This window comes from Archocentrus centrarchus, chromosome 20 (assembly GCF_007364275.1).
Source record: "Archocentrus centrarchus isolate MPI-CPG fArcCen1 chromosome 20, fArcCen1, whole genome shotgun sequence".
In the NCBI taxonomy this organism is placed as follows: domain Eukaryota; kingdom Metazoa; phylum Chordata; class Actinopteri; order Cichliformes; family Cichlidae; genus Archocentrus; species Archocentrus centrarchus.
The window spans coordinates 2,531,789-2,557,735 of NC_044365.1; the positions used below are offsets into that span (position 1 = coordinate 2,531,789).

General features: G+C 43.4%; 1 protein-coding gene across 6 annotated transcripts in view; it reads right to left on the minus strand.

The window, feature by feature from the left end:
• The window catches only part of LOC115799961 (NACHT, LRR and PYD domains-containing protein 12-like), an 80,856-nt gene extending 55,413 nt beyond the window's left edge, over positions 1-25,443 (minus strand). For all 6 annotated transcript variants that reach the window (XR_004021627.1, XM_030757256.1, XM_030757255.1 and 3 more), the window contains exons 1-3: positions 25,162-25,443; positions 21,639-21,760; positions 20,925-21,200 (exon numbers count right to left, since the gene is read on the minus strand). Coding sequence is in view for 5 of the 6 variants with exons in the window: in XM_030757256.1 (XP_030613116.1) it covers positions 20,925-21,200; positions 21,639-21,760; positions 25,162-25,442 (679 nt within the window). In the remaining variant the exon portion in view is untranslated. The remainder of the gene's footprint in view (positions 1-20,924; positions 21,201-21,638; positions 21,761-25,161) is intronic.
• Between the last annotated feature and the right edge of the window lie 504 nt (positions 25,444-25,947).

The window sequence follows — 25,947 nt, forward strand, 5'->3', positions numbered from 1 at the left end:
ACTATGCATCTTAGGTGATGTCAGTGAATTAATTATGGAGTTAAATATATCACACATAGTTCTTACTGAATTGTGCATCGCTAAGAAGATGATCCTCATGAACTGGAAGACAAAAAATAAACTATGTATTACTCAGTACAGAAATTTATTAGTAGATCATGTTAGTTTAGAGAGAATGTCTGCTTCTTCTAAAAACAAATTGGAGGAATTTGACTCTCTTTGGTTCCCACTGCTCAGCTCCATTACTTAGTGGGGGTGGTGGGCTGCGGGCTCTGCTCCTGATGTGCTTTGTGGGGGGGTTGGGGGGGACTCCGGGGGCCTGGGTAGCTGGTAGCCTCCTGAGGCTGGGGTCCTGGGGCGACCTTCTGGTGATGTCTGTGTGCCTGTCCTGGTTGATGGTGGTGGGGGCTTGGATGGTGCTGCCTTCGGTCCTGGGGTGTGGGCGGGGTGCTTGGGGGGGTGGTGCCGGCCCTCGGTCGGTTGGCTGGTCTTCCCTGTGTGGCTTGGGGGCTGGGGTCTGGGGCCCCGGCACTGGGGCCGCGCCGGCTCCCGGTGGGCCCCCCCTGGCGCGGGGGGGGCCTCTGCTGTCCCGGCCGCGCCGCCGGGTGGGGTGGGTTGGCCTGACGTCGGGATGTCCGGTCTACGCTTTTGGGGCCCTGGGGTGCCTGCATTGCAGGGGGGTGGGGTGGGGGATGGGGCCGCGGTGGGGTGGTTGGGGGGGACTGGGCACTGCATTTCCATGCCCAGGCCAGTATGTCCTGTCGCCTGTTTGTGTCTATTGTTGAGTGAATGGGCATCTAGGAGGAGCGGGCCGCCCTCTGCGGTGGGGGCGAGGGCGCCAACCTCGGGTGCTGCAGTGCTCCGGGATGCTGTCACCGCGGCCCCGGGCTCACCTCCCCCTGCCCTGTGCTGGGGTGTGGGAGGTCGGGGTGCCTATTGAGCCAGCGGCCAGCTGGCTCTCTTCTTCCAGGATTTTTCCTGGTCATATGCCCCCCCCCCCCTCCCCCTCCCCATACACAAACACACACACACACACACACAGAATACACATCACTCACAGATGTAGGATGGAGAGGCCACGTGGAGAGCTGCACCACCACTTGCCTCTCCGTTTTAATTGCACTTTAGTCATTATAACTCACAACACATACACACTTACACCCTGATACACATAGGACCTTTGGGGCAGGCATGTTACTCAGAGGTTGATGAGATGGGCCGCTGAGGTGGCCCCACTCGGATCCTCGTCACTGTCTGTCTCCAAATTTTATTTGCACTTTAGACATGGAGGGTTTTGGGGGGGCAGTGTGGGCAAGCGCTGACGACCAACAGTTGGCGCTTGTGGCATAACTGTCCCCTCAATTTTAACTGCACCCTATACACCTCATTCACTCACAAACATTAACACATAGACCTACAAGTTGGGGAGGAGGAGGGGTGGATGGGTCATCTTACACCCCGATTTCTTGCGTCTCGCCCGGGGTAGGGGTCGGGTGGTTCCTTGGGGACCGGGCTGGTGGCGTCCTGGGGTCGCTGTTGGCCCTGGGGTGGTTTCCACTTGCCCCGCCTTCAGAGGGTGGGTAGCTATGGATGAATGTGTGTCTTTGTGTATTTGTCACCGTCTCCGTGAGTATGGGTGGGTGAGTGAATGTGTATGTATGGCATATCTGTGTGTGGGTAAGTATGTATGGGCATGTATGAGTATCTGTGTATAAATGTGTACACGGGTGTCTGGGTGTGTTTGTATGTATGGCTGGACCTGGGTCTGGGCCTTGTGCCTTGCCTCCTGGCCACTCCTTGCTGGTTGCCTCCTCCCCCCTACCCCCCTGGGATGGGGGTGCCTCGGGGTTCCTGGGTGGGGCTGGGTGTTCTGGCGTGGGTACTGGCCTGCCCCCCGTGGGGGTGCGGTGCGGGGCTGCGTTGGCTTCTTCGGCGTGGGGGGGGGCGCTGTGGCGGGTCGGGCGGGCCTTGGGGGCCGTGGGCCCGGGAGCCCTGCCGCCGGCCAGTGCAGGGGGCTGGCCGCTGGGGGGGGGCTGGCTTCTCATCGCCTTGGGTTCCCTGGCGCCCTCGCTCCTCGACTGGGGGGGCTCCGTCTGAGACCACCCTCTCCCGTCTGCTGGGGTAGGTGTGCGGTTGTCTTTGGACTGAGTGGCCGGGGGTCTTCCTGGCTCTTGGTGGGCTGCTGGGGGCCTGGGGTTCCGGGGGCTTTCCGTACCTGCCTCTGGCTTCTGATGGGTGGAGCTGCAGCGTTTTGCCCTCATTGGTAAGTACGTTCCATGACACAGACACAAACATGACACAGACACAAACGCCCACTCAATCACAACTCAACAAAATTGTTGGTGTGCGTAACATGCTTTGTTAGTTTTGTTTTTCACACACAAATTTATTTTTGCAAGTATTGATAGTATTTTTTTATATGTTAAAGTGATGAAGTATCTGATTAATAGACTTGTGCTCTTTCCCCTTTTTTTTTTTTTTTTTTTTTTGCTCCCTTTCTCTCTCCCTTTTTCTTCTCTTTATTTTCCTCTTCTTCAGCCTGTCAGCTCTGGCTGTTACATAGTATGTGGAAAAATAACTCAGATAAATAAAATAAAGGCTTAAAACAACAACAAGAAGAGCCTATTGAGAACCTATAGAGCTCATCTTGAAATAGCAAATATGTTTGGCACAACAACGCATTCAGATCACAGTTCTGCTTGCAAGATCTACCAGACATGACAGGCTAAAAAAAAAAAAAAAAAAAAAAAACAATTAATGATTAAATGCATCTCACAGGGTGTCTGTGAGATGCGTCACTGCTGAGATCACGCGAGAGCTGTGCGTAAGTAATATGGCGGTATATTAAACAAACCGGTGCAACTCAGGTAAATCAAACCAATATATTTATACCAAAATAGAGTTATTCCTAATACTAACCTCTGCCTATTAATTCTTTCAATATAACAAACTGTTTGCAAATCGTTTGTTTGTTTGTTTGTTCTGTTTTGTTTTCCCCTCATCTAATTTCATTCTTATGTCACTTAGGTCACTTTTTACACGTTTTTTTTCTTTCTGCACTCAGCAATATGTTTACGTCACTTACAATGCTACAGTTTACTACACTAACATACAGCGCAGATGCACACACACCAACATACAGCGCACATACACACGCACACATCAATATAAAGGGCACACGCCAACATACAGAACATATGTACACACACACACACATCCTTAGTGAGCACACAACAGTCCATCAGTTAGTTTAAATATGAGCACACTCAGATTTGTCTCATGGAATGTGCACGGGGCTGGTTCGAGGGAAAAGAGACTAAAAATTTTTAATCGGTTAAAAGACTTAAAAGCAGATGTTGTTTTTCTACAGGAGACACATGTGTCCAAAACATCTGTGCTCACTCTTTCCTCTCCACAGTTCCCTCACACGTACTCAGCCTGCTATAACTCCAAACAAAGAGGTGTAGCTATATTGATTAACAAGAAGATAAACTTTAACATAAGCAACAGTACAATAGACCCTGAAGGTAGATTTATAATACTTAATTTATCTATACAGAATACAGATTTATGTATTGCTAGTATATATGGACCAAATGTTGATGACCCCTCCTTCTTTCATGCTTTGTTCACTTCACTCTCAGATCACTCTGACACCACACTTGTAATAGGAGGAGACTTCAACCTGGTACTTAATGCAGATATTGACAGGCTCAGTACAGCAGTGAGTCAGAGGAACTGGCAGTCTGCAGACATTCTTAAACAGTACATGAAGGATTTTGGACTTTGCGATGCTTGGCGTTCACATAACCCTACTTTGAGAGATTATAGTTATTTCTCACCAGTACACAAATCTCATTCCCGCTTAGATTACTTTTTAGTTAGCAGCTCCATAATGATGGATATCACAGACACTCAGATTCACCCTATCACTATTAGCGATCATGCACCGGTGTCTATGTCTCTGACACAGAAAAGAGTCACACCACCAATCAGGAACTGGAGATTTAATACATCATTACTTAAAGAAGAAGATTTTATTAATTATTTCAAAAAGGAATGGTCAGCATACTTAGAATATAATGATATTCCAGGAATATCACCATGTGTTCTTTGGGAAGCAGGAAAGGCAGTAATGCGGGGCAAAATAATATCTTACTGCTCGCATAGGAAAAATAAAGAAAAAGCACTTGTGTTAGAATTAGAACAAAAAATTAAATCTTTAGAAACTGCCTATGCCGCTTCACCACAAGAACATACAATTATCAGCCTGAGGAAACTGAAACTGGAGCTAAATGAAATAATTGATAAAAGGACACAATTTATGTTGCAGAGGCTGCGTTTGGAAAACTTTGAGCATGGAAATAAATCTGGAAAATTCCTGGCCAAGCAATTAAAACTGAATAAAGAAAAAACAGCTATTTTTTCTATTAAAGACTCGACTGGTATTATTACTCATGACCCACAACAAATAAATAACTCTTTTAGAGACTTCTATGAAGCCTTATACTCATCGCAGATTAATCCATCTGATGCTGAAATTGAAGAATATCTTAATAACATTAATCTACCTAAACTAAATGATGAACAGGCCGCGACTCTTGATTCGCCTCTTTCATCATCTGAATTTTACGAAGCAATACAGCATCTCCCAAATAATAAAGCCCCAGGCCCAGATGGTTTTCCAGCAGAGTTTTATAAAGAATTTTGGTCTGTGCTAAGACCCTCTTTTCTCAGAATGGTGGCTCAGATTCAAAGCAATCATGCGGTCTCTCCAAACATGAACTCTGCTAACATTAGTCTACTTCTTAAACCAGGCAAAGACCCCACACTCCCATCCAGCTACAGGCCAATCTCTCTGATTAATGTAGACCTTAAAATAATTTGCAAAGTCCTTGCCAGAAGGTTAGAAAAAAATCACTCCATCTATTATACATCCAGACCAAACAGGTTTTATCAAGGGTCGGCACTCTGCCAATAATACACGCAGACTGATAAATATAATAGATTACTGTTCTATTAATAAATTAGAAACCACAGTTGTCTCTTTAGATGCAGAGAAGGCATTTGATAGGGTAAATTGGAAATTTCTGTTAGCAGTTCTACACAAATTTGGATTTGGCTCATCCTTCAAAAACTGGATCAGAACATTATACAGCTCTCCAAATGCACGTGTTAGAACAAATGATCTTATTTCCCAAAGCTTCAGTCTGCAGAGAGGTACCAGACAGGGCTGCCCACTTTCTCCTTCACTCTTTGTCATTTTCATTGAACCACTAGCAGCAACAATCCGACAAAATGTAGATATTAAAGGAATTCAAACAGAAAACACAGACCATAAGATAAGCCTTTATGCTGATGATGTATTACTTTTCCTTGAGAACTCACAAACTTCTCTTCTAAAAACAATCACACTTATAGATAAGTTCTCATCTATATCAGACTACTCCATCAATTGGAGTAAATCAAACGTTTTACCTCTAAATTGTAATTTTCAGAACACCACGACCACCTCACTACAATCTGGCAATATTAAATATTTAGGTGTTAATTTTTCCCCCAGGCTGTCAGACCTGGTACGGTTGAATCATATTCCTCTATTAAAAACAGTAGAGGATGATCTCACACGTTGGAACTCTCTACCTATATCTATCATGGGGAGAGTTGCCACAGTAAAAATGATAATTTTGCCTAAAATCAATTATTTGTTTTCACTGATCCCTAATAAACCTTCTGTTGCCTGGTTTAAATCTCTGGACTCAAACATATCAAAATATTTGTGGAAAAATAAAACCTCAAGAATAAGTTTAAAAACTTTACAAAAGCTAAAATGCAGTGGTGGTCTAGAACTCCCAAACTTTTATCACTATTTCTTAGCCAATAGATTACAGTATATTTCAAGATGGATCAAATCAAGCCCTTTAGACAGCCCATGGCTGGATTTAGAACAAACACTCTGTGGAAAAGTGAAAATCTCTGACTTACCTTTCATTAGCGTCAGTATTAAACATCATAGCGGTTTTAAAAGTCTTAACATAAACACCTCTCTGACAGCCTGGTGGGAATTCTTAAAGATAACAAAGTCTTCACTTATCCCATGTGAACTGACACCCATTTGGAACAATCCAGATATATGTCAGAAAAAGACAGTACTGAACTTCTCAACATGGCAAGAGAAAGGAATAAAGAATTTAGAACATGTTATTCATGATGGGACCTTTATTTCATTTGAAGAACTTATTTCCAAATATGAAATTAGCAATAGCAAATTTCTCGAATACCAGCAGTTGAGGTCTATCATACAGGCAAGGTTTAATTTAAATAATTTAAAATTAGAAACCCCTGTACTGGTAACAGAATTTCTAAATCTTTATACCCCTAAATTATTATCAAAAATATATGTTATTATTAAAAATTAATGATTCAATATCCCTCCCAACTACAAAATGGGAGCGAGATCTTTCCATTAACCCAGAGGAAAACTTCTGGACACAGATATGTTTAAACACTTTCAAAATGACTAAAAGTCCGAATTTACAACTTATACAATACAAAACTCTCCATAGAATACATTATACAGGACACAGGATGTTCCAAATGGGCCTCAGAGACACAAATATATGCACCCACTGTTCAGGCAACCATACTGAAAACTATATGCATGCAGTTTGGTCTTGTACACCTGTTCAGAGGTTCTGGCAGAGGATATGTGAGGAATTATCCACATGTTTTAATTGCGATATTCCAACATCACCAAAACTGTGCATTCTAGGTGATTTAAGTGAATTAAACATGGAAACAAATATATCACACATAGTTCTTACTACCTTATGCATCGCTAAGAAAACTATCCTCATGAATTGGAAATCAAAAAATGATTTATGCATTACTCACTATAAGAATCTACTTTTAGACCACATTAGTTTGGAAAGAATGTCTGCCACCTCTAAAAATCAACTGGCAAAATTTGAATCTCTCTGGTCCCCACTGATCAGCTCCATCGCATGATGGGGGTGACGAGCTGTGGTCTAGTTTCACGGCGCACCCGGTAGGTGGCTGGGGGTGGGCCGGGGGGGCCTGGGTGTCTGATGGCTCTGGCCTGGAGGCGGTGGCTACCGTTTTGTGGTTTCTGTGTCCGGGCCCTGGTTGTTGGTGGTGGGGACTTGGATGGTGCTCTTATGGTCGTGGGGTGTGGGGCTCGGGGTCCCGTGGTGGCGGTGCTGGCCCCGTCCGGGTGGCCGGCTTCCTCTGTGGGGGACGGGGTGCGGGGGTCGGGGCCCTGGTGCCCGGTGTTGCCCGTTTCCTGGCTGGGCCCCTCCCTGCGCTGGAGGGGTCTGTGCCCCCTTGGGCGCGCCGCCATGTGGGGTGGGTTGGCGGTGTCGGGGTGTCTGGCTGGCATTCCGGGATTCTGGGTGCCCTCCCCCATGGGGTGGTGGGGCGCTCAGGTGAGGGAGCAGCAGTTGCCCCACATGGGGCCGGTTGGTTCTAACTCAGGACCACTGTGTGCGTGTGTGTGTATGTGTGCGTACGTGCGTGTGTGTGTGTGTGCGATATTTGTTGTCCTTTGTATGCATGTGGGGTGCGTGTTGTGTCCTGTTCGCAGTGGGGGCAGTGGGTGCCGGCCTGGAGTACGGTGGCGTCCTGGGGGTGCGGTCACTTCAGGCCCTGGACCTGCCTTCCCTGGGCTGCGGGGGGGTGTAGGGAACTGGGGTGCCTAGTGAGCCAGTAGCTAGCTGGCTCTCTTCCTCTGGGGGGTAGTCCTCTGCCTCCCGGTCATATTTATCCGGGCCCCTCCCCTCCTCCCACTCAGTTTAACATCACATTATGCACACATAGGTTCTCGGGGGAGGGGGGCTCGTGCTGCAGTGAGTAGGGCCATCACCTCGGCTCTGCTCGCTGTGCTGCGTGATGTCCCACTCCTCCTTTTTTTTAATTGCATTATACAGCTCACAACACATCATAGTACATATACGGCCTTGGGGGGCAGGTGTGTCACACAGTGGTTAGTGGGTGGCACTGCTGAGGTGGCCCCACTTGTCTGTTCACTGCTGCCTGCACCTCAATTTTATTTACATTTTAGGCATTGAGGGCCTTGGGGGGACGGTGTGGATGGGCGCTGTTATTCAGTGCTCATATTACATCTGTCCCTCCAATTTTAAAAGCACTGTAGTTTTCACACAGCCATACACATTCTTCTCAGTACATACACTCACATCACCCCCCCAACACGCGGAGGGGGCGGGCGAGCCTTCTCACACCCCAGTTCCATGCACCCCGCCTGGGATGGGGACTGGCTCATTGTTCGGGGCTGGGTTGGCTGCTTCCCTGGGTTGCCGCTGGCTTGGTGCTGGTACCCGCTCTCCCACATTAGGTGTCCATGTATGTTACATGTGCGTATGCATGAGTGTGTGACTGGTGCATGCGAATGTGCGTGCGTGTGTATGTGCGTGTGTGTACATGAGGGAACGACTGGTACGTGTGTGTGTGTGTATGTGCGTGTGAGTGTGAGTGTGTATACATGAGTGTGTGACTGGTGCATGCGAATGTGCGTGCGTGTGTATGTGCATGTGTGTACATGAGGGAATGACTGGTACGTGTGTGTGTGTGTGTACGTGCGTGCTTGTGAGAGTGTGTGTGTGTGGACAGCTGGGCCTGGGTTGGTGGCTTGCCAAGCCTTGGCACCTGTGGGACACGGAGGGTGGGAGTTACCCCTCCCTACCGCTCCACGCTGCTCCCCACTGGTCGTCACTGCCGCCCCTGGGGTGTGGGTGCCCGTGGGTCCCGGGGTGTGTGGCCGGATGTCTCGGCATGGTCTTTGGCCTGCTCCCTTGGCGGCCGTGGCCTGGGGGTGGCTTGGGCCTCTTTGGCGCGTGGGGGGGCTCTGCCGGGTGTCGGGCTGCTCTCGGGCGCTTGGGGCCTCGGGGGCCGCATGCCTGGCTCGTGCTGGGGGTGCCGGCCTGCCGGGGGGGGTGGGCTGCCCGTCGCCTCTGGCTCTCTGGACTCTAGCCCCTGGATTGTGGGGGTTCCGTCTGTAGCCTCCCTCCTTCCTCTTCTGGGGAGTGTACGCGGTTGCCATCGGGATGTGTGGCCCCAAGTCTTCTGAGCTCCTGTGCTGTGGATGGCCTGGGTCCCCTGGGTCCTTCCCTATCTGCCTCTGGATCGCGGGGGGCATGGTTGCAGTTTCTCGCCCTCATTATCGAATACATTGCATGACAAAGGCGCATACACACACATTACTACAAACAATAAACTTGTGTGTGTATGTGTGTATATGTAGGTGCATATGGGTGTGTGTATGGATGTGTGTGTGTGTGTGTGTGTGTGTGAGTATATCAACCCCTTTTATTTATTTATTTATTTTCTCTCTATCTCCTTTCTCCCCCCCCCCCCCCCCCCCCCTTTTTTTCTCCCCCCCACCTCTTGTTCTTGCCCCTTCCTTGTTGCCTGTCAGACTTGGCATGAATAACTAAATAAAAAGATAAATAAATAAAAATAAAATTGCAAACATTAACAAGAAGAGCCTATAGGAAACATATAGAGCTGTTCTTGTCAAAGCAAATATGTTTGGTACATCAGTGCATTCGGATCATCATTCCAATTGTGAAAGATGCCAGACATGACAGGCTAAAAAAAAAAAAAAAAAAAAAAAAGATTAAATGCAGAGTGGAGTATAAACAAAGTAAATAAGGTGAATGAAAAGAAACAGTGCATTATGGGAACCCCCCAAGCAGACTAGGCCTATAGCAGCATAACTAAGGGAGGGTTCAGGGTCACCTGATCCAGCCCTAACTATAAGCTTGATCATAAAGGAAGGTTTTAAGCCTAATCTTAAAAATAGAGAGGGTGTCTGTCTCCTGAATCCAAGCTGGAAGCTGGTTCCACAGAAGAGGGACCTGAAAGCTGAAGGCTCTGCCTCCCATTCTACTCTTAAGTATCCTAGGAACCACAAGTAAGCCAGCAGTCTGAGAGCGAAGTGCTCTGTTGGGGTGATATGGTACTATGAGGTCTTTGAGATAAGATGGGGCCTGATTATTCAAGACCTTGTATGAGAGGAGAAGGATTTTAAATTCTATTCTAGATTTAACAGGGAGCCAATGAAGAGAAGCCAATATGGGAGAAATCTGCTCTCTCTTTCTAGTCCCTGTCAGTACTCTAGCTGCAGCATTTTGGATCAGCTGAAGGCTTTTCAGGGAGCTTTTAGGACAGCCTGATAATAATGAATTACATTAGTCCACCCTAGAAGTAATAAACGCATGAATGAGCTTTTCAGCATCACTCTGAGAAAGGATGTTTTCTAATTTTAGAAATATTGCGCAAAGGCAAAAAAGCGGTCCTACATATTTGTTTAATATGTGCATTGAAGGACAAATCCTGGTCAAAAATGACTCCTAGATTTCTCACAGTGTTACTGGAGGCCAAAGTAATGCCATCCAGAGTAAGTATCTGGTTTGACACCATATTTCTAAGATTTGTGGGGCCGAGAACAAGAACTTCAGTTTGATCTGAATTTAGAAGCAGGAAATTAGAGGTCATCCAGGCCTTTATGTCTTTAAGACATTCCTGCAGTTTAACTAATTGATGTGTGTCATCTGGCTTCATTGATAGATAAAGCTGAGTATCATCTGCATAACAATGAAAATTGATGCAATGCTTTCTAATAATACTGCCTAAGGGAAGCATGTACAGTATAATGTAAATAGAATTGGTCCTAGCACAGAACCCTGTGGAACTCCATAATTAACCTTAGTGTGTGAAGAAGACTCCCCATTTACATGAACAAATTGGAGTCTATTAGATAAATATGATTCAAACCACTGCAGTGCAGTACCTTTAATACCTATAGTATGCTCTAATCTCTGTAATAAAATGTTATGGTCAACAGTATCAAAGCTGCACTGAGGTCCAACAGGACAAGAACAGAGATGAGTCCACTGTCAGAGGCTGTAAGAAGATCATTGGTAACCTTCACTAATGCTGTTTCTGTACTGTGATGAATTCTGAAACCTGACTGAAACTCTTCAAATAAACCATTCCTCTGCAGATGATCAGTTAGCTGTTTTACAACTACTCTTTCAAGAATCTTTGAGAGAAAAGGAAGGCTGGAGATTGGCCTATAATTAGCTAAGACAGCTGGGTCAGTGATGGCTTTTTAAGCAGAGGTTTAATTACAACCACCTTGAAGGTCTGTGGTACATAGCCAACTAATAAAGACAGATTGATTATTTTTAGGATAGAAGCATCAATAATTGGAAAGACTTCTTTGAACAGTCTAGTAGGAATGGTATCTAATAAACATGTTGCTGGTTTGGAGGAAGTAACTATTGAAGTTAACTCTGAAAGATCAACTGGAGCCAAAGAGTCTAAACAAATACCAGCAGTGCTGAAAGCAGCCGAACATGAAGAATAATCTTTGAGATGGTTATGAATAATTTTTTCTCTAATGTCTTAAATGTTATTTGTAAAGAAATCCATGAAGTCACTACTAGTTAAAGTGAAAGGAATACTCGGCTCTACAGAGCTCTGACTCTTTGTCAGCCTGGCTACAGTGCTGAAAACAAACCTGGGGTTGTTCTTATTTTCTTCAATTAATGATGAGTAGTAAGATGTCCTAGCTTTACGGAGGGCTTTTTTATAGAGCAACAAACTCTTTTTCCAGTCTAAATGAGCATCTTCTAATTTAGTGAGACACCATTCCCTCTCCAGCTTTCGGGTTATCTGCTTTAAGCTGTGCGTTTGTGAATTATACCACAGAGTCAGGCACTTCTGATTTGAGGCTTTCCTTTTCAGAGGAGCCACAGTATCCAAAGTCGTACGCAGCGAGGATGTAAAACTATTGACGAGATAATCGACCTCACTGGGAGCAGAGTTTAGGTAGCTGCTCTGCACTGTGTTGGCACTGAAGAGCATAATAATGAAGGAATTAGATCCTTAAACTTATATACAGCACTTTCAGAAAGACTTCTACTGTAATAAAACTTATTCCCCACTGCTGTGTAATCCATTAAAGTAAATGTAAATGTTACTAAGAAATGATCAGACAGGAGGGGGCTTTCAGGGAATACTGTTAAGTCTTCAGTTTCTATGCCATATGTCAGGACAAGATCCAGAGTATGATTAAAGTGGTGGGTGGGCTCCTTTACATTTTGAGAGAAGCCAATTGAATTTAACAATAGATTAAATGCAGTGTTGAGGCTGTCATTCTCAGCATCTACATGGATGTTAAAATCACCCACTATAATTATTTTATCTGAACTGAGCACTAAATCAGATAAAAAGTCTGAGAAATCGGACAGAAATTCTGAGTAAGGACCAGGTGGACGATAGATAATAACAAATAAAACAGGTGTTTGATTTTCCCAATTAGGATGGACAAGACTAAGAGTCAGGCTTTCAAAAGAATGAAAACTTTGTCTGGGTCTGTGATTAATTAATAAGCTGGAATTGAAGATTGCTGCTACTCCTCCTCCTCGACCTGTGCTTCGAGCATTCTGACAGTTACTGTGACTCGGGGGTGTTGATTCATTTAAACTAACATATTCATCCTGCTGTAACCAGGTTTCTGTAAGGCAGAATAAATCAATATGTTGATCAATTATTAAATCATTTACTAATAGGGACTTAGAAGAGAGAGACCTAATGTTTAATAATCCACATTTAATTGTTTTATTTTTTGGTGCAGTTGATGAAGCTGTATTATTTATCATTTTTGAATTTTTATGCTTAAATAGCTTTTTGCTGATTTTTAGCTTTGTTTTTTGGTGGTCTGGGAGCAGGCACCAACTCTATGGGGATGGGGTTTTGGGGGGATGGCAGGAGGAGAGAAGCTGCAGAGAGGCGTGTAAGACTGCAACTCTGCTTCCTGGTCTCAACCCTGGGTAGTCAGTTTTTAGGAGGGTTAATAAATTTGGCCATATTTCTAGAAATGAGAGCTGCTCCATCCAAAGTGGGATGGATGCCGTCTCTCCTAACAAGACCAGGTTTTCCCCAGAAACTTTGCCAATTATCTATGAAGCCCACGTCGTTTTTTGGACACCACTCAGACAGCCAGCGATTCAAGGAGAACATGCGGCTAAACATGTCGCTCCTGGTCTGATTGGGGAGGGGCCCAGAGAAAACTACAGAGTCCGACATTGTTTTTGCAAAGTTACACACTGAGTCAATATTAATTTTAGTGACCTCCGATTGGCGTAACCGGGTGTCATTACTGCCGACGTGAATAACGATCTTACCAAATCTACGATTAGCCTTAGCCAGCAGTTTCAAATTTCCATGAATGTCGCCTGCTCTGGCCCCTGGAAGACATTTGACTATGGTCGCTGGTGTCTCTAGCTTCTGTCTCTACCTTTGTTTTGTTTTTGGGGTTTTTTTGTGGTTTTTTTTTGTTTGTTTGTTTGTTTGTTTTTTTTCCCCCTTTCTTTTCTCTTTCTCACTCCTTTTCCTTTGGTTTTTATACATGAAAGATGACGAGTAGTGACATTAGTGCAACAAAGTCTAGAGAGTTTTGTCTATTCTAGAGTTGTAAGTGGTGGCGTGATGAAACCATTCAAAACACATAACAAAACTTATCTAAATGTCGGGCCTGACCGGGAGCATGATGCTGGATTAAAGACTTGAGAATAATGACTTGCTTGTTTGATAGACTCATGGCTGTCTTTTAGATAAAATTGAACATAAGAAATAGTTCAGGCAATCTTTTCATGTATACGTTGGCAGAAAATAAAAAATTTGTAACAAAAGTGTTGTATGAATAAAATAGAAACTAATAAACTGGCATCAAAGTTTTAGTAAAAGTTGCAACTAAAAGTGAGGCCTCTGAGTGTGTGTGAGTGTGTGTATCTGTGTGTGTATTTGTGTGTGTATGGGGGAACAAGTCGGCCAATACTGCAGTGGAAAAAAAAAAAGGATGAGATGCTAAAGAAACCGGTAAAACAAAATTGAGAATGCATAAAGTCCAGAGGACAAATATCAAGGTTGTAGTAAGCATAAACAAAAAGGGGGAGACGCCCCTGGCTAATTTATTAGATAAAGCAAAATCTTAAATAAATTCTTTGTTTTAAATTATGAACCTGAAAAACAAAAGGTCAGGAATCTGGGAAAAACTCTAGAGCTGAATCACAGAGGAAAAGGCTCTGTTACTTACTATGTTTGTGTGTGTGTCAGAGAGACACAGCCTGTGTGCGTGTGAGTGAGAGACAAATGAGTTACGAGTGCTGTTTTGTTTTTTGTTTTGTTTTGTTTGTTTGTTTGCTTGTTCATTTGTTTGCTTGTGTGTGTGTGTGTGTGTGTGTGTGTGTGTGTGTGTGTGTGTGTGTGTGTGTGTTTGTTTGTTTTTGGTATGGATGGTAGAGTTAGGGAGGGGGGTCAAGAGCACTCAGGGATAAGGTTTACCCCTGATACAAAGTGAGTATTTATTGTTTTCAATGGATTTTAATTAGACGTTATTACCACATCCAGAAAATAACAATAAGGGCATCATACTAATCTTATTAAAAAAAAACATGCATTTTGGTTTTATCATTTTTTCTCTCTTGATTCTTGGGTTGTTTAGGGTTTGTTTGTTTTAGTTCTTTTGTTTCCCTGGGCAGCAAAATATTTTTATTTCACCCCCATTTTCTTTCTTTTTTATTTTTTTGCACATTCTTAACAGAGTGGGTTGATAAATAATCCTGAATATCTTGGGAAATATTTGGGGTGGGGATATTTATATATATGTGTGTGTCTACATAAACATGTGTCTGCATATATACATAAATATATAGAACAATGATCTCACTGATTGCAAGCATTGACATAAACCCCTTATAAACATTGAAAAGCAGATATTTTTGTTTTATTTATTGTTTATTTGACTTTTGCTCTTTAAATTTTATTTCTTTTATTTTAAAGGGGAGCACACTTGTGGGTCCCTGACTCTATCAGATTAGAGACAATTAGTGGAGAAAAGTTAAACTTAATTGATTTTCCTAAAATAAAAGCCAATATAACAACAAATGCCTTGATCATCACAAATTATGTTAAATTGTTGTTAAATTTTAAGGAAAAGTTTCCACGAGGAACACAGTTTTGGTGAAACCTTAAAAAGAAAAGTTAGAAGAAAAAATAAAACAGTCTGTGTCAATATTTTGTGACACGGCTGAATCAAAGCAAAACAGAGAACTAAAAAACCTATTTATGAAAATTTAGGATAAAATAAAATCACCTGATTTACTCTTTTGTGCATTTACATTTACGTATTTATTTGGTAGATTTGTTTAAAGCTAAGATTATAAGAGAAAAGCAGAGAACATTTGAATTTTGAATGTCTGAAAAATTTGATATTAAATCAAGCATTAAAGGAATAATCCAAAAAGCTAATGATATAAAATCAGTATGCCCTTTAGATAAATAAGGTAAATTAAGGTAAATCATTGAGACATAAAACAGAGTTTATGTCTCAAAGTAGGGATATAGACTAGAAGAAGAGTAAAGATTTAACTAATAAAGATTTCTCAGTTTCATTGTAACAGGAGCCTGAACAACACCACCGGGGCTGCAGAGACTGGATCAGCTACCAATAAAGAAACTGGTGCAGATCGAGGTGTTCAAGATCATACCAAGCTCTCCTGAACAGACTGACAGCTCTAAGACTCAGGGAAAAGGCTCCTGGTTCCACATGACCCTCAATAAGAAGGCCCAACTTCAGACAAACAGGTGAACTGTAAGTTCCTTGACCCCTGACCTCTGTGTAAACTCTGAGCCCAGGAGGAGGGTCATCAACAGGAGACCTCTTTGACGTGGGGAGCGTTAGGCCTTAAGCACGCTCAGTCACAGGCTCTCAGTGAAGAACCAAAACACACACACACACACACAGGGGTTGATATACTCACACATGTGTGTGTGAGTATATCAACCCCTTTTATTTATTTATTTATTTTTTATCTATCTCCTTTCTTCCTTTTCTCCCCCCCCCCCCCCCTTTTCTCCCCCCCACCTCTTGTTCTTGCCCCTTCCTTGTTGCCTGTCAGACTTGGCATGAATAACTAAATAAAAAGATAAATAAATAAAAATAAAATTGCAAACATTAACAAGAAGAGCCTATAGGAAACATATAGAGCTGTTCTTGTCAAAGCAAATATGTTTGGTACATCAGTACATTCGGATCATCATTCCGATTGTGAAAGATGCCAGACATGACAGGCTAAAAAAAAAAAAAAAAAAGAACCAAAACACATTAGTGGTCGAAGGTCAAAGAACTGGAGGAAAAATAACAACTGACTGCAATGTTTCAGTTCCAGTCTGAACATTCTCAGTATCTGACTCATAATCTGTTTGGATAATTTATCATTGGAAGGCCACAGGAATATAATCTGCTTTGTTTCTTGTAACACTAAATACTGTTTTTTCTTGACATGAGGTCAAAGGAGGGACACGTCCTGACTTCAGTTAGATCATCACAGAAAACTACTTTGCTGTGAGCTCTGTGTAAAAAGACGACAAAGGAGGGAAGTGTGAGTATGACCTCTGACCCCAGAATTACCACAACATTTCAGACTCACTGACTTTGACTGACTGCACTACATGGTGTTATATTCAGAACAAGACCAATAAAGATACACAAATTACACAAAATCCAAAAGAAATAAATGAATGAAGTCATGAAAGTAAAATGGTAAATGGACCAGTTCTTATATAATGCTTTTTTACTCTGTTTTGAGCACTCAGAGTGCTTATTCAACACGTTTACCCCATTCACACCAGCACTTCCAGGATTAACTAAGCTAAGTGCTTTTATTATCTAACATTCACACACATTCACACTCCAACGCTTGCATCGGAGAGCAACTTGGGGTTAGGTATCTTGCCCAAGGGTACATTGGAGTAGCCAGGAATTGAACCACCAGCCTTGTGATCAGTGGGTGACCTGCTCTACCTCCTGAGCTACAGCCACCCCTGTCAAATAAATAATCAAGGTTTCTCACACTAGCACTAAAATTATCAGGGACTTACGTACCAAGGATGTTTCCAAAGTCATGACAGCTGAACAACAAGATTATTACATCATTGAAGTCTGAATTTATCAAGGTTCTTGTACAGGACATATTTTCACAGCTGATCACTGAGATTAATGCATCTTTTTATAGCTGTGAGAACTCTGACCTCTGGTTTCACATTTTATCTGCTCCCTGTGTCTCTATCTAATTTATTTGAATTATTTTGACCCACTGCTTCAGACACTACTTAGTTATTTGGTTCAATCGTTGTTTGGGTCAGGTAATGGTTTTTGATTCTCCTCTGCCCTTTAGAGTTTGGAGTCAGCCTCTGAATTATTATTTGCTACCAATTGCATTTAATTTAATCATTTGCTTGATTCAGTTTTTTAAAGTGATCAACTGATTGATTTACTACATAATAATTTGAATGATTTCACTTTGCAACATTGTAATCTTTATTAAGTGAGACGAGTAAAAACAGGGAGTAAAAACAGGTCCTAGCAGCACCCCCAGTTCACACTGTTTGGGTGTGAATCCACTCTTTGAATTGATTCACTGTTTGATTGGTCACTTGATTGCAACTTTATTAATTAAATGAAAGGAGAGAAAAGAAAAAAAAGGGGAAAAATTAAAGATAAACCTGCACTAACACACTAAACAGAAAGCAGACTGTTTGTATATGATGTAAGACAGAATTAAGTCCAATTAGTTTCCTTTTCTTTTAATAATTAGGATAACTGTAATATCTAATATCATTTGCAATGCCTATTGTTATTGTTTAACCAATTTTAACAAAACAAATTAGAGAAAATAAATGGCTAAATTCTGAAATGTCAAATATAAGGTTTGGGGGCCAGAATTGGCCAGTAAAGTCTTAAACCTGGCTGACTGGGTGTTTCTGGAGGCCAAAGGAGGGAGCTGCTCTAAAACTTTATAATTTTATCAATTAAGTGAAAAAGTAAATAACAGATCCAAATCTGGCTCCCTGTTGAATTACCATAGTGTATTGTTGGATCTTGGTATGACAGTTTTATATATGTTTGTTTTCTTTATGTTTGCTTCTACCTTTAGTGTTTTTGTTTTCATTTTATTCCATAGCTATAACACATGTACCCATGTGCAAATTTAAACTGTAGGATTCTAGGATGATTAATCATAGACTGTGTGAGCTTTAGCATATATTTTTATTTTTCCTGGTTTCTGTCCTAAATCTGTGTTAACTGTTGATTTCAGAGCACTAATTCATTTTTATTTTTATCTGAATAGATTGAATCATTTCAAGAATAGAGAAATTTAGACTGAGTTAAACTAATCAAGGGATCTTTAATATGAAGACACTGAATAATAGATCTTTCAAACATACACTTCTGCTGTTAAATATGTCTCTTTGCAAATCGTAGTGTGTAGATTTTAATTTGATAGTCATTGAGTCAGGGTGTTATATTTAGTGAGTAAAATTAATAAATAAAAACACGTTGAATAGTTAGACCTGATCAGGTTCTTTTCAAATTTAGATATTGATCCCAAAGGCCTGCAGCTCAGACTCAATTTTCAAACTAAAGACAGAAGGAAAAATCAGTACAATAAAATACAACTGGACTAGTTTTCATAGATACCAGTAACTGCTCCCCGCTGATAAGGAAATGTGCCTTTTACAGGGAATGTTTTGCCTCGGACTAGAACATCTGTCCATCACACTGTGGATGGGAACATCTCAGTGTGATGGCCTGTTATCTGAGTATAACTGGCACTAAAAATCCCTGGTTTGCCAAACAGAGGACTGACGTGTGGAGGATGGGAGTCTTGGGAAAATGGGACAGTGTCTGAATTAGTCCAGGTTGTAATAAAACAATCAGCCTGAAAGGCTTCTTTGTGCCTAAGAGTTCCTGGTGGAGTTCTTAACACATTTAAGGTACAGCAGAGTTTGTGTCACTGTATGCCTTTGGGTCAAAATTAAACAAAACTTAGATTGGGTTCATTATAATATTAAATCAGGGATGTTGATTAACCTTACAGAGGCTGATTGGAAAACTTAGTGATAGACCTGAACATCATTAACAGCAGAATAAAATGACAGATGTTACTTGTGTGGTTTACTCAGTCTAAATAATCTTTAACCATAGCAGTTCAATTCTCCAGAGCATTGTCAAAATTAGTAGAGAACTCAAATAAATAAATAAATCCTGTATCTTTAATGATGGGAAAATGTTTTGGGAAATCAGATGGACAAATTCTAACTTTTCCTCTTCTCCAAGGAATTAGTCACCTGGGAAAAGACATAAAAAAGGGGTTTGAACCTGTAACGACAGGATCAGTTATTCAGCAAATAAATACTAATTGATGAAAGTGTGAAAATAAATATTTCTTGCTGCAGCTAGAGTACTGACAGGGACTAGAAAGAGAGAGCATATTTCTCCCATATTGGCTTCTCTTCATTGGCTCCCTGTTAAATCTAGAATAGAATTTAAAATTCTTCTCCTCACATACAAGGTCTTGAATAATCAGGCACCATCTTATCTCAAAGACCTCATAGTCCCATATCACCCCAACAGAGCACTTCGCTCTCAGCCTGCTGGCTTACTTGTGGTTCCTAGGATACTTAGGAGTAGAATGGGAGGCAGAGCCTTCAGCTTTCAGGCGCCTCTTCTGTGGAACCAGCTCCCAGCTTGGATTCGGGAGACAGACACCCTCTCTATTTTTAAGATTAGGCTTAAAACTTTCCTTTATGATAAAGCTTATAGTTAGGGCTGGATCAGGTGACCCTGAACCATCCCTTAGTTATGCTGCTATAGGCCTAGGCTGCTGGGGGGTTCCCATAATGCACTGTTTCTCATTCACCTTATTTACTTTGTTTATACTCCACTCTGCATTTAATCATTAATTGATATTAATCTCTGGCTCTCTTCCACAGCATGTCTTTCTCTCCCCTCAGCCCAACCGGTCGCGGCAGATGACTGCCCCTCCCTGAGCCTGGTTCTGCTGGAGGTTTCTTACTGTTAAAAGGGAGTTTTTCCTTCCCACTGTCACCAAGTGCTGCTCATAGGGGGTCGTTTTGACTGTTGGGTTTTCTCTGTATTATTGTAGGGTCTTTACCCACAATAAAAAGCGCCTTGAGGCAACAGTTTGTTGTGATTTGGCGCTATATAAATAAAATTGAATTGAATTGAATTGAAATATTTGTTTATATGATGTGCTCTAAACAGATATGTTCTGAGGTTATGTTTTATGATCTTGTGTCTCGTGCTTTAGTCCACTTGATGGCATTTTTGTTTGTTTGGTCTGACTTTATAGAAAAGGAGGTGATTTTAGGAAATAAGAGTGCTAATAATAATAATTATGTCTTAGAATGCTTTTCATATGCTTCTCCATTCTTTACTGAAAAAGAGCTGCTCTCTCCCTCTGTCTCTAACAAATGTGTGTGTGTGTGTGTGTGTGTGTGTGTGTGTGTGTGTGTGTGTGTGTGTGTGTGTGTGTGTGTGTGTGTGTGTGTGTGTGTGTGTGTGTGACCTTGTTTAGTATAAACACTGATTACTGAACTCAGTGACTCACAGAAATCATTTGAGAGCAACTCTGCTTGTAGTGACTTATTGTGCTTTAAAATATATTATAATGTCATGTTGTTTTTAGTTTTAATCAATAGGTTATTAACCATAGGGGTGTTAAATGTTCACACCATGAATGGTGTGAAAAAAGGAGGGAGTTGTTAGGGATTATTTTTTACTCAATGATTCGCAAAGGTGGGTCAACAACGACTTTAAATTAGGTACAGACACTTCAGCACAAACTGCATTTAAACGGAGCTCTGAAGAGAACAGATTTTTGTTGTTGTTTGTAATTCAAACCCAAAGTAAAGCATTCATAATATTAACAGCAGAAATGTACCCACAAAGACAAAACGTGTGTTTACAAACACACATTTAATCCTGTCACAGCTGACAAACAAGTTAAGCTCACCTGGCTGAGCAGATGGATCAAACAGCTCAGAGGAGAGAGCGGGATCGATGGTCCGAAGGTGTCGGATCATTATCCTGCAGGCTTTATCTCCCTTTTTCCTCACCGTGTCAATCAAATCCCGAGCCTTATCTGCTGTGACTGTGGTCCTCTCCTCTATCGATGCTTTCTCTGGATTATTCAGGACACGGTCGGTTAGCAGAGCATCGAGGAGCTGCGTGAGGATTTCCTTTGAAACCCTCTGAACAAAGTTCCTCCGTACCCTGCCGAGCTCGTCCTCTGCAGGAACAAGGAAGAGACATGATAGGAATTGTTGGGTTGGATTTTAAAGCTCCCCGAGTTCCTTTTTGGCTGAAATGAAGTGGATTCAAAACACAAAACACAGACAGTAACAGAAATAAGACAACGACACACACACAGAGAAGAAGACAGAAGAAAAGAAGGAAAGAGAGAAACAAAGAGACAGGGACAGAGAGCAGGCATCTCTATAAATTCCCAACAAAATTCCTTCCTCTGAAGGAAAAGTGCTAAAGAAGACGCTGCATCCATATTTACAGTCTCTGAGAATCTGAACTCCACACTGTTCCTACATGTGGCCGCTGACTGGAAGCTTCACAGCAGCTGACACGTACAGAGAGACCACATGAAAGCAACAAGAGCTACGATTGGTCAGTCTGGGCTTCATGTGTTTCTGTCTTAAAGTCTCACTGAGCTTACCTGCTGATGGAGCTGATGGAGCTGATGCAGCTGATGGATCTGATGGATCTGATGGATCTGATGGATCTGATGGAGCTGATGGATCTGGCTGGTCCAGTTCAGACATCTTTGAGCTGTAAAAACTGTGAGCAGAAGGAACAGAGGGCATCAGGATCAGTTTGTTTCTGTTTTGGATGGATTCTTCTGTTTCTATGCTGCAGTGAAGTGATATTAATGACAAACCTGCAGCTCATACCCAATCACCAGTTATTAGACAGATCCTATGAACCCCTGAGGATGATGAGGTCCAAAAACACCCAAAGGATCTTTAAACCTCATCAGATCCAATCCTAGCTGCTTGGTGTTGAACTGTGGATCTGTCTCCTGTTGTCCGGTTAGGGAGGAGTTTAAGACTGAGAACGAGCACCGTCACTAATACGACCTGTAACAGTGTGATGGAGGGTTAGATGTGATGTCATATCATGGAGACAATGCCATCCGTCCGTCCGTCCGTCCGTCCATCCATCCTGTCCCCACCCAGGGTTGAGACCTGGTGGGGGAGCTCATTGGTGAGCATCTGGTAGGCTGACCTCAGGCCAGAGCTTTCCTTAGGCTCAGCCAGCCCTCCTGTGGGCCCACAACCCGCAGGCGGGGCTGTAGGGGTCTAGTGTAATGTGGACTGGGTGGTAGTCAAAGGCAGGGTCCTTGGTGGTCCAGTCCCCGGTACCTGAAGCTGCTTCTTGGGAAGGGAATGAGCCCATGCTTAGATATGATCAGGATCACACAGCTCACGTTTGGAGAACAGTTCAGAGTACTCAGCCTCCCTGGAGTCCCTGGACAGGTGCTGGAAAGTGATTGGGAAGAACGGCCTCCCTGAGCCGAACCCAAGTGATGTTCAGTAGTTTGTAATTGTGTCATCAGACCTTCACCTGTATATCCTGTACACTCAGGTGAAGAGAGAAGGTGATCCTTCACTTGCTCACTACCAGGTGGTGAGTTGGATCAGATGGCAGAGAAGGACACGGAATGAACCTGTGATATCCAACCATGTACTGGGAACATCTGACAGAGACACAAGTCTGGAAGATCTTCAACTCCCACCTCTGACAGAACTTCACCTGCATTCTGAGGGAGGCTGGACACACTGAATCCTGATGGATCATGTTCCACATCTCCATTGCTGAGGCTGCTGCAAGGAGCTTCAAGAGTTCTTAGACTGCTCAGACAGTCTAGGAACACTTCTCCCACTGAAAACATCATATCCAGATGAACTGGATCAGCTTTCTGGGATGCCACAATCTTCCCAGGAGTGGATGTTCCCGTGGGGGCAGAGTGCAGGTTTCAGGACCTGTGCTGAGTGAGTGTGAGCAGCAGGGGGCGTTTCATCCACAGTAGTCAGATTAATGTGTCAGAGTTTCTGTGTCACTAAAGTGTCTCTGTTTTACCTGTTAAATCACCATGGTAACTGATGCTGAACACCTCACCTGATCAGCAGCAGGTGATGTTCAACTCAGCATGTTCTCAGTGATGCAGACTCTGCTGTGAGCAGCTCATTCAGCTGCACCTAAAACCCCGAATGAAGCACAAACTGTGGACGCATTGTGACAGAAATGTGTTAATGTTGTTCTGCTTGATGCTAACCTGCTGCTGAGACTCTGCAGGAAACACACACACACACACACACACACACACACACACACACACACACACACACACACACACACACACACACACACACAGTCCAGTGTGTGATAAGCCCAGTGGAGCCTCATAAAGAAACAGATCCTGATTTTCTCTTCCAGCTGTCTCAGTGACAGTAGAAGAAGAAGAAGGTTATGGACCTGCTGTTCTTCCTCCCTGCAGCCTGGACCACCTGCACAGCTGCCCCTCCCCTGTCCGTTTACAAGAAGTCACATGACTGCATTACAGGAAGTGACAGACTGACAGAGGAAGTGTTCCCGTGTGGAACAGAGACAAACTGATGTTTTTCCTACTTTAGGAAGTTTGAGATCCAAACAGCACAGAGACCAAAGTGGAGAGCAGCTTCAGCTTTGCTCTGACTCACATTTTACATCTCAAGTTTGATTTGGTTTAGAAAGATCCTGAAGTTAGAAATCAGACACCAAACAGTTTGTTAGAGCTCTGAGAAATCTGAATCTGCTGTTTCCACTGAATCTGGCTCATAAAGAGAGCCGAGGGTCACCATCACACACTTTACATCTCAGAGTCACTGAGAGCTCAGAACAGGAATCAAAGCAGTTTGTTCAGCTCTGATCACACAGATGCTGATTGGCTGCTGCTGTTCACTGTAACCATGCATCACCATGGCAGCCATGTTGGCCACATGTTGAGAGATATCAGATGAAACTAAGAGCAAAGCTGCTCAGCGGTGACCTGCTGCTCAGTTTGTTCCATCAGAACAAACTGCAGCTCAAAGTTTCCCATGTTACACAGAGACGACTCAGAAGGAGCCTCCAATCCTCCATTTCTCTGAGGAAGCTTCCTCACTGAGCACTGAGGGTCCTGAGGATGAGACTCAGGTGGAGTATCATCCAGATTTATCCAGAGGAGAGCTGCATGATCCCAAAGTGAACTCTGAGGAGCAGCTGACCTGCACAGGAACATGATTTCCTGTCACATCCTGTTACTGTGCCACACTGCTCTGTAACAGCACACTGCAGCATCAATCTAACACACTAATAGGGATTCATTAACAGCTGCAGGTTCACTCTGATTGGTTCAGACTGAGCAGAGAGGAGTGGCTCTCTGTGTGCACTGCTGAGACAAAACAGCTCAGCTCAGTTCATTGGTGCTGTCTCAGTACCATCAGCATCACTGAGGAGCAGTCAGGAACACTCAGCGTGAGGACTGAGTGAAGAGTTTAGGACACAGTTTTGGCTCTGCTCACAGCTCTGAGCTGAGGTCAGCCACACAAATCCTCCTGTCCACAAGCTTCAGTCCCAAACTGACTCTGAGCCTCTTCAGTGAATCCAGCAGCTGTTTCAGCTCACAGAAGGCTTCGTGCTGCTGCAGACGTCAGGAACTCTGGACCTAAATGTTCCTGATGTCTGGAAAACTCCAACCTTTGGAATGAAGGCAGATTTTTCACAGGCTGCTCTCCTTTAAATGACCTACTGAAAACAACAGGGTCAGAACAAGATGCACATTTTGTAGTTCATCTTCTGCAGATTGTAGTTTCAACACAGCCGACATCCAGAGTCACACTGTTAGGAAAAGAGAAGAGCGCTCTTCCTAGGTCCTTATCTCCTACCCTCCTTAGGACAAGGAGATAGGAGGAACACATCCAGAGACTGACAGAGCAACATGGCGGCAGGGCCCGAGAACAGGAAGTGACTCAACAGGAAGTTTGTACCAAGTCAAAGTTTCATCATCAGAATCATTGTGATGTTTACTTGAAGCTTTATTGAAGCAGACACGTTATTGAGAACTAAACCTTCTTCCTCTACAGTCCACACAGACAAACACACTCAGAGACTCTGACAGGACAACAACAACAACAACAACAATGTTGTGTTACACTCACCCTGCCTCAGCTCCTCTTTCCTCCTCCTGCTCTCTGAAGGAAAATGGAGGCTCAGCTAACGGTCTGCTGCCAACGTTTCTGTCACAGACTCGCTGTGGACTGTCTCTAAAGTCTAAAGAGGGTCCCCCTCGGTGCTGAAGCTGCGGAGAGCTGCGTGGACACAAACACGGGGACGGCTCTCCGGGCTGTCTCTGAAAGGATACAAAAGGCTCCGAACTCCGCGGAGAAAGACGACAAGTTGGCGACGGACTCACTTTCACTTTCACTGCTCCTCCCTCCATGAATGAGGAAGCTGGGACTTGTAGTTTTTACCCTCGGTGCAGTCTTCCTCCTTGTAGAGGCTTTAATCCAGGACGCGCACTGCATGCTGGGACAGCTGTGGCTCGGTCCAAGAACCGGGAGGAGGCGCTAGCATGGCTGATAGAAGCATCTGTAGTTGTTGATGCTGTGAAAAACACCTGTACAGGTAACACTGTGCTCTGTGATGCTGATGTGACTGATCTGTCAGTCAGTGAATATAACGAGCTCACTGTGAGCATCTCTGATATCTGTGGCTGTAACTCTGAATCAGAGCACGGAGACTTCCTGTTCTCAGTGGGCTCTGAGCATCCAGAGAGCTGCAGGGCCACATTTAAGGCGGCACAGGAAGTTTGTTGGACTTGGAGAAACCTGCTGAGCTTGGATGCAGCTGCTGAGAACCAAAGTGTTCCAGTATGAGCCTCTGAGTGCTGGACTGAGCCTGATCACACTGTTACAGAGGTCTGGTTACCCTGTGGTGGCTGCTGA